The sequence below is a fragment of the Erpetoichthys calabaricus genome, chromosome 4 (assembly GCF_900747795.2).
Source record: "Erpetoichthys calabaricus chromosome 4, fErpCal1.3, whole genome shotgun sequence".
Classification (NCBI taxonomy): Eukaryota; Metazoa; Chordata; class Cladistia; order Polypteriformes; family Polypteridae; genus Erpetoichthys; species Erpetoichthys calabaricus.
This window is the reverse complement of record NC_041397.2, coordinates 105458269-105467511: the sequence shown is the minus strand read 5'-3', so window position 1 is coordinate 105467511 and position 9243 is coordinate 105458269. Positions and strand designations below refer to the sequence as shown.

Below are 9243 nucleotides of genomic sequence, written 5' to 3'. Positions count from 1 at the left end.
CTATCTATCTATCTATCTATCTATGTGGAGAAGCCATGCACCGTCAGCCGAAATGATGTTAGTAACATTACGTGTTAAATGCAGATTTGCAATAGCAACTGATTTCGTTATGTCTCAACCAACCATTTCTCAAATTTTGCACCAAACTTTGAATGCCCTTACAATGCATGAAGTAATTCTCAGATTCATACATTTCCTAGCCATTCCACATGAGGTAATGTTAAAGCATGCAACATTCACGTAAATTGGCATGCACATAAAGATCATTGCCCCAAGTGCAGATGAGCATACTGTACATATCTGAATTGCAAGTAATATTATAGCATCAATGCTCACATGGACATCGGTGCAAACTGTAGTAGCCAGCATATTATCCTGAAGATAGGCAGGGTGGGATGGGTAATTGACAGCTAAATGTCAACATGACATGTAGATTGTGATACGGCCTTCCAACATCTAAAAAAAGCACCTTGACAGAGCCTATATCCAGCAAAGAGCGCTAGCTCCCTAGGAATGTGTTCTTTCAGATTACAGCATGTTACATAACCCAAATCTATATAGATATAATATAAAAAGGCGATACCCCTCCCTTAGTGATACAGCGGTATCTATCTATCTATCTATCTATCTATCTATCTATCTATCTATCTATCTATCTATCTATCTATCTATCTATCTATCTATCTATCTATCTATCTATCTATCTATCTATCTATCTATCTATCTATCTATCTATCTATCTATCTATCTATCTATGTGGAGAAGCCATGCACCGTCAGCCGAAATGATGTTAGTAACATTACGTGTTAAATGCAGATTTGCAATAGCAACTGATTTCGTTATGTCTCAACCAACCATTTCTCAAATTTTGCACCAAACTTTGAATGCCCTTACAATGCATGAAGTAATTCTCAGATTCATACATTTCCTAGCCATTCCACATGAGGTAATGTTAAAGCATGCAACATTCACGTAAATTGGCATGCACATAAAGATCATTGCCCCAAGTGCAGATGAGCATACTGTACATATCTGAATTGCAAGTAATATTATAGCATCAATGCTCACATGGACATCGGTGCAAACTGTAGTAGCCAGCATATTATCCTGAAGATAGGCAGGGTGGGATGGGTAATTGACAGCTAAATGTCAACATGACATGTAGATTGTGATACGGCCTTCCAACATCTAAAAAAAGCACCTTGACAGAGCCTATATCCAGCAAAGAGCGCTAGCTCCCTAGGAATGTGTTCTTTCAGATTACAGCATGTTACATAACCCAAATCTATATAGATATAATATAAAAAGGCGATACCCCTCCCTTAGTGATACAGCGGTATCTATCTATCTATCTATCTATCTATCTATCTATCTATCTATCTATCTATCTATCTATCTATCTATCTATCTATCTATCTATCTATCTATCTATCTATCTAGGAGACATAACTTAGCTTTGTTTAACGACAGCTTACGCTGCATAATAGATGAAGGAAGCCAATGGCAAGAACCCAGTTCAGGAGTGGGAGCCCAATGTGTAGATTTTGCCATTTTCGCCTTTGCAGTAGAAGGATTTTCAAAATCGGATGACATTATCTCCCATCCATCCGTCGGCTTCAAAGGTGTGCGGGGCAATGTTCCAAGGTTTTATACTCTTTCTTCACGTTCAGGCCCCCACTTAAGTGAATCATGCAATTCTAAACAAGGCAAAAGAGGATACAGTTTCATGCTGACTTTGACAGACAAAAATAGCATACAACAGTCCTCAGTCTGAATGCCTATTTCCCAGTTGTCTCTATCTGTCTTGTCTAATAATGCTTGCCTAGCAGTTGTATATGGTGAACCCCTGTGCTAAATCTGGCTCTGTGTCAACTGTGCATGTGAGTAGAAAAAGGCAGACTTATAAGATATATTTGCACAGAGTTCAGTGACATATTAAACTTATGCTTATTACAGAGTCTTCATTTTTTGTGTTCACTGTCACACATGTGCGCATGGGAGGCAGCTAAAGGGCTTGAGTAAGGGCAATTCCGAATCAGATCAGGATGTGGCAGAGTGCACTGACTCTTTTTCTCCCTTTCCTGCAGACCATTCACGGGAGATTCCACCAGGCCCTCTTGACGTCACTTCTGGGTCAGAGCCTATGGAAGAAGACCTTGCCGGCTCCGGCCCTTGTGATATCACGTCCGGGTTCAAGCCTATGGTTGACGACCCTTATGAGCCCGACCCCTTTGAGCTCACTTCCTGCCTTCCCCGTTAAAAGCCTCCACCTTTTCCCTATTCCCTCAGTTCTGTTTTGGACTCGGTTTTTTGCACACCAGTGCTGTATAACATTTTCATGAATTTGCAGCCAGGATACCAATTATACGGCTGGCTGCCCCAAACCTTGCTATGACTTGTGGTCAAGTTTGTGACATCACCAACTTTCAGAGAAATATTCAGAAAAGGTAAAGCCTGCACTGGCAATAAGAAAGCTTGACTCAGCCATAGCATCAGTTATCAGTCTACCCTGTATAGGTCACAGTTGGTATACTTTATGCCATGAAGAGGTACATAATGGCATTCATCACATTTTGATATGAGCTACGAGTAAGGAAATAATGTTTATCTTGAAAATTAGCAGCAGGATTGGCCAAACATTGGAGATACCTAATCTTCTAGAAAACAGAGTTGTATGTTGGTTTCTCAAAAGCTTAAATAAGAGTAACCCAGGTGTCAGTTGGCAACATGGGACCATTATAGGGTGTGGGTACAGTCCTGTAACATATTACATAAAACAGGAGAGGGAGAATAAATGAGAAGTGCATGGCTCTTCCGATGTGTGTTGGGTTTTGGGAAGAAGAGTCAAAGGGAACTCTGGGAGGAAGGCCAGGATTTTCTAGTGAGGATCCTGATTGCCAAGGAAGTGACTCCAAGTTGGGCATAAAGCTGCCTCAGCAATACTACCTGAGGGAAAAGTGTAAAGGAAAGAGGTGAGGTATGACTAATGCATTTAAAATATGGAAGGAAGTGTGAGGATGGAACAGAACAGGGAGTGCCAGAAAGAGAAAAGAACGGTAACAGGTTTGGAAATGTATATATTCAGTTTTACTGTTCATATCTGTAGCTGAATAATTCTAAAGGATCAAGTACTTTATTACTATATATAAACTCTAAATTGAATAGGTGAAGACATAATCACAAAATAGATTAAAGTTGTAAAGTTATATTAGAGACCATCAGAATTATACATAGAAAAATGCATAGTTAACACCTATCTTTGAAACCCCAGTAAAAGAAATGCAAGTATTAGTTTTACGCAACACTTCATTTTCACTCTTTTTTTGTTCTTTATGTGGTTGCTGCCAAGCCATGATTCAGCAGTGTTGACTAACACACTTTCTCCAAAGTCATGTTGCACATAGGAGGAGCTTTAGACTGTAGGGTCATTTTATGGTAAATGAATTTCACATCTCAAGTTCTAAAAGTATATAAACCCCAGGTAGTTCTGCCTAATGCTTTAGGGGCTCAAGATGTTCTCCTTAGCTGTTCTTGTTATCCTGGGACTTTCCACTGCCAGTCAAAGCTTAGAGGAGGCAAGTAAATTAAACAAAACTTGAACCTAATTACATTGTTAGGGGACAATGTACTATGAAAATTAATCAGAAAATTTCCTAATCAATTTAGATTTGAATTAATAGAGATATTCTGTTATTTTTTTGTAGTGTAAAACATGTTTCTAAGAATGTAAACATAGGTATGCTGTGCTTATATTTCATTTATTTATTTCTTATTTAGCATCTGACTGGCCATGAAAATGGAACAATTGATGCCAATGGAGTTTGCCAGTGCTCAGTGTTTCTTCCTGATCCAACCTTTCCTGTAGATAGGATGGAAAAAGTGGAAATGACTTCAAACTCTTTATCAATACTGGTTGAACAGGAGCTTTTAAAGGTAATAACATCTCATTTTTTAGTATTACTCAGTTGTCAATATTTTTTTTTAATTATGCAGGTCACAAATTTAGATTTTCAGTCATTTTGCCACAAACTTTCAATAACACTTTGAAAGGTGTGAGATTAGCAATTAGTAAGTGTATTTTGGGAAAAATGTTGCTTGGTTAGAATAATGAAAAAATATAAAGGCATTGAAATTTGAAAAGATTTTAGCAAAGTGAATTAATTTTGGCTATACTAAGCATCTTACATTCTGGTTACATTCTGTTCTTTTCACAGATCCAGGAGTCCATGACCAAGATTTCCATCTTTGAAAAGCGCATGCACAATCTCACTATCCGCATTGAAAAGATGGAAAGCAGTGGAATCACATACACCGAGCTGGACTTTGAGCTGCTCAAACTTGAAATCAGAGAGATGGAAATGCTTATCACTCAACTGAAGGGCAGTTTCTCTGGCAGCAATGTTATTGTTGACCAGCTCTATGCCGAGGTACATTTTTGCATCTTAATATAAGCTGTAATGTTTAACAACCTTATAAGAAGTTTTGCTAATATATATCTAAACATTTGATTTTATTACACTGCAGATCAAAAACATGAGCCTTACCATCACTAGCCTGGAAACGTTAGACAAAAACAACGTACTTGCCATACGTCGGGAAATTCTTTCTCTAAAGAAGAAACTGCAAGATTGCGAAGAGTATAAAAATCACACCAATCCTGGTCCTACCCAGCCTCCAGTCATTTATGGTTAGTTCCTGAATATTTAGAATGATCTTGATCTATACATTTATTGGGTCACTGATAAAATATCAGTAGTTTACTGCATTAATTGTGAAATTACACTATAATGTATTGTCCTCTTATTATATTCACCTTTGGCACAAGTACTTTTACTATTATATTTGGCAGTTTTGAAAACATGTTAGCAAAGAAAACAAATTCATATGGAAATCAATATAAGGTATAGTTCTTGATGATCTGAATGAAATTTTTTAGTTGTTCTCTACATTTAAATCAATCTGAAGTTCTTCTACCCACAAAGCATATTCCATAGAAATGTATGCAGCCATAAGTTTATTAATCTTTAGTATGACATTTTAATTTGTGCATATTGCTGTAATACGATGAGTTAACCTGCTGTGAATAGCATTGTATAAAAAACATTTAGTTAAACTCTAATTTATGTATTTTAAAATTTCTTTTCATTTAGGTTCCTGTAATCATGGCCTCATTTTAGACATTAGCCAACCATTTGTTGCACAGTTGAACTGGAGAGGATTTGAATACAAGTCTGGTGCCTGGGGAAAAGATCCTGAACCTGAACCCCCAAAGAAAGAACTTTACTGGCAAGCCCCCCTGAATACAGATAACCGATACATGGAGTATTACAGGTACTACCTCTCTTATGACAACTTCCTGCTCTATAAATATCCATCACAGAACAGAGTTGTATATGGACAAGGAAGTGGCATGGTGGTATTTAAAAACCATTTATATTACAACTGCCACTCTTCGAGGGACATCTGCAAGCTTAACCTTGACTCAAATAATGTAGTACTGAGGAAAACGATTCCAAATGCTGTGTATGAGAACAGGTTTTCCTACACAACCCCATGGCAGGATATTGATATTGCTGTAGATGAAAGTGGGTTGTGGGTCATCTATGCTACTGAGCAAAGCACAGGCAACATTGTGATCAGTAAACTGAATGAGACCAGCCTGGAGGTCCAGAGAACATGGACAACCAAGCAGTACAAACCTTCAGTTAGCAATGCATTTATTGTGTGTGGAGTTCTGTATGCTACTAGGACTGTAAACACGAGACAGGAGGAAATATTCTATGCATATGACACAAATACTGAGCAGGAGAGCAAGATCAGTCTGTCATTCAATAAGATGATGGAGAGTATTTATGGTGTTAATTACAATCCCAAAGATCATAAGCTCTATGTGTACAATGATGGCTATCTTGTGAACTATGACCTCAGTTTTAATCCCAATCCTGAAGCCACTAAGGGTGTCTAAAGTATTCATTGTCTGATCTGATCATGTTGTGTTATTCAAATGCATATTTGTACCTTTTTGTGGTTCTGCTGCCTATTCTGAACATTTTTACCTGGCATTTTAACTCATGTTTTAATAAACATTTTTAAAGCCTTTGTTTTATAGTCTTTTAATTTTGCTGATCTAATTGTTCCAAATTTTAATAAATAACCTATTGCACTAATTATGTTGATTTTTGAATACATTTAACAATATTTAACAATTTCCTGTTAAATGGATGCATTTCCTACATTAATGCAGGGGTAGGCAACGTTGGTCCTCGAGGGCCGCAGTGGCTGCAGGTTTTGTTCCAACCCAACTGCTTAATTAGAAACCAATGATTGCCAATCTCAGACCTTATTTAATTTTATGGCTTGTCAGTCTATAGATAGATAGATAGATAGATAGATAGATAGATAGATAGATAGATAGATAGATAGATAGATAGATAGATAGATAGATAGATAGATAGATAGATAGATAGATAGATAGATAGATACTTTATTAATCCCAAGGGGAAATTCACATACTCCAGCAGCACCATACTGATACAAAAAACAATATTAAATTAAAGATTGATAATAATGCAGGTAAAAACAGACACTAACTTTATATAATGTTATATAACTTTATACAATGTTAGGTTCTTTCATTGTAGATTTTTTTCTTTTACAAGGGTATCATCTAAATGATTTGAAGCCTAAACTGAATAATTTTCAGTCTGTCACATGTTCCTCTTAAGTGTTTTATTAAACCAAATAGTGCATGATGGACACACACAGATGTAAATGGAAACAAGTTTGAGGGAACATTGCTGGCTCCATTGTCATTTCCATCTTATTGTTAATAAGGGGCCATTAAAAACACTGAAGCAGCTGTTTAAGACTGAAATAAGCGACAAAGGGTTGGGAACCTTAACAAGCGAGACCACTAAAATGAAGTATCAAAATGTCACTTGAACAATATGTGCTTCATCAGTAATAACTGACCTCTCATTAACAAACTGGGTTCGAACAAAAACCTGCAGCCACTGTGACTCTCCATAACCAACGTTGCCTACCCCTGCATTAATACTTTGAATGAAAGTCATAAAAAACTCTGAAAGATTTCTATGAAGTAGAATTATTGTCCAAATATTAACAACATATATGAAATTTGTAACTGTTGTATAAAGAGCTTGGGCACCAGTGGTGAGCCTCATAAAACTGTAAGAAAAAGATGTAGCAAAAATAAAAAAAGTTAGTTACAAAGACAAGAATAACAGCTAGTGCTGCGATTTGGCATCTTCTTCAAATGATGTCTTTTCAGACACTGAGCTGCTGTAAGCAGTACATTAAGCAATAATGTAAGCCACACAGTAAAATATGAGGACATTGTGATAAGGTACTGCTTGGGTAAGCAGATTCTTACAATGGCTAATCCATTGTTTATTTTCTACTATTCTTTACTAAAACACTTTTGTTGGACAGCTGCCTTGCTTATCAGCTCCCTCTCAGTCTTTAAGCATGTCTACAAATATCGCACCCCACACATTACCAACCTGTTAGTGCTGCATGGGAATGTCTCCATTTCTAGAGATGTAAATGGTTGACCAATTGATTAATAAGTGTCACTTACAAATTAAAAATAATCAAAATGAAAATCATGCTGCTTTTGTTTTACATTTTTCTTGTGTGAAGATCAAAAGATGTGTGGACAAAGTTTAAAGCAATGGGTTTATCACAAATGGGAAATAAAGACACACGAGAAATAACATTTTACTAATAGAAACATAGTTCAATCTTTGCAGGTACACATAATGATATTTTTTATAAAACAGCAGACAAATCCTTTCAAGTGCCCATTTATAATATTCCATTATTATTCAATATGATAAACAAATAAATAATATTAAAAATGACATCTAACTGCATTTAGTATACTCCTCTATCATCTACTCCTATATTTAAACTGAAAATAATTTTTCAAATTTAAGCAGATCTGCGGTGGGTTGGCACCCTGCCCAGGATTGTTTCCTGCCTTGTGCCCTGTGTTGGCTGGGATTGGCTCCAGCAGACCCCCGTGACCCTGTGTTCGGATTCAGCGGGTTGGACAATGGATGGATGGATGGAAATTTAAGCAGATATTACTTCAGCATTACTATTTTGGTGCTGCACTTTGCATTAGGTGCAAAAAGTAAAAATATAATTTACAGCCAGTGCAAGGGTACCCTAACCCTAACCATAAAGAATATAAGTTTACATGCGTATATGCAGCTAATTTGTGTTTTCTGGAGGTGGATGTCTGAGCGCACTGATTCAGCTCAAAATGTAGTTATAATTTCTGATTCAAAGTGAGGGAAACTTTCCTGTGTAGATGTAATAAACTGAAGTAAGCACTTTCTACAATATAATAAATATTAATAATAATGGTGATGATGATCAAGTACTGAAAAAAAGACAGAACTGCAACAAATAAATTGAAGTTTAAAAATTATTATTATTATATCTTCATTTTAAAATTTATAATAATATTTAAATGTTTTATCCTGAGAGTAGTTTCAGTTTGTGCCACTAAATTTACACAGAGATAAACCTGTTTTCAAAACAAGCTTTATCACAATGTCGGCAGTGAAAGAACCACAGACACATGGAATAGGTATGGAATGTGGTAGACAGTAAGACTTTTAGGGACCTTCTAAACTCAACTTGTGATTCTGGAGAATCAAGTAGATAGGACTGACAAATTTATTGGGATGAATGGCCTGTACTCGTCAAATATTTGTTGTTCTAATGTTCTATTGAAAGAAAACACCTGTTGACATTATTTTATAACTTTAAACAAAACAGTTTTTCAGGTGAAGTAAAACATCTGTAATTCACACACTATGGAATTTTCACAAAACATTCCACCACAAATAAAATGTGCAGGACAAAATGACAATGACACCAAAAGCACTCACATTCAAGACATCACCTTAATGTCTTTTTTGAAGTATTCACAACTCAAATTTGACAGAATGCACTCAATACTGTGATCCTGGAGGTGCAGGTACAGGTTGCTTTTTACATCTTGGACAGTCTCTAATGTGAAAAGTGCAAGAATTTAATTTAGCGGACAGCTACAGAAAAGATGAACGTTAATGTTAAAATGTTATTTGCTTCAAATTTTGTGGATTGTGATGTAAGGTTACCATTATTTACTGAGCCAAAAAAAGAGAAGACAAAAATAATAAAGGACTGCAGCAAGCTGGGAGGTTGTGCACCTAGGAGGTTTTTTCC

At 36.3% G+C, this 9243-nt stretch overlaps 1 protein-coding gene across 1 annotated transcript; it reads left to right on the top strand.

The window, feature by feature from the left end:
- Positions 1–3489: 3489 nt before the first annotated feature.
- LOC114650161 (olfactomedin-4-like) lies at positions 3490–6099 on the top strand. The gene is made up of 5 exons (XM_028799635.2): positions 3490–3575; positions 3778–3933; positions 4215–4427; positions 4525–4687; positions 5151–6099. Exons 1-5 carry the CDS (start codon positions 3513–3515, stop codon positions 5963–5965), a joined length of 1410 nt encoding a protein of 469 aa, XP_028655468.1. The 5' UTR covers positions 3490–3512; the 3' UTR covers positions 5966–6099.
- Positions 6100–9243: the final 3144 nt, after the last annotated feature.

Bases quoted from the DNA above. Each gene is read 5' to 3' on its own strand.
- LOC114650161 (XM_028799635.2), top strand. From the start codon at position 3,513: ATGTTCTCCTTAGCTGTTCTTGTTATCCTGGGACTTTCCACTGCCAGT. The intron at 3,934-4,214 runs GTAATAACATCT...TTCTTTTCACAG, and splicing joins TTGAACAGGAGCTTTTAAAG to ATCCAGGAGTCCATGACCAA. The intron at 4,428-4,524 runs GTACATTTTTGC...ATTACACTGCAG, and splicing joins TTGACCAGCTCTATGCCGAG to ATCAAAAACATGAGCCTTAC.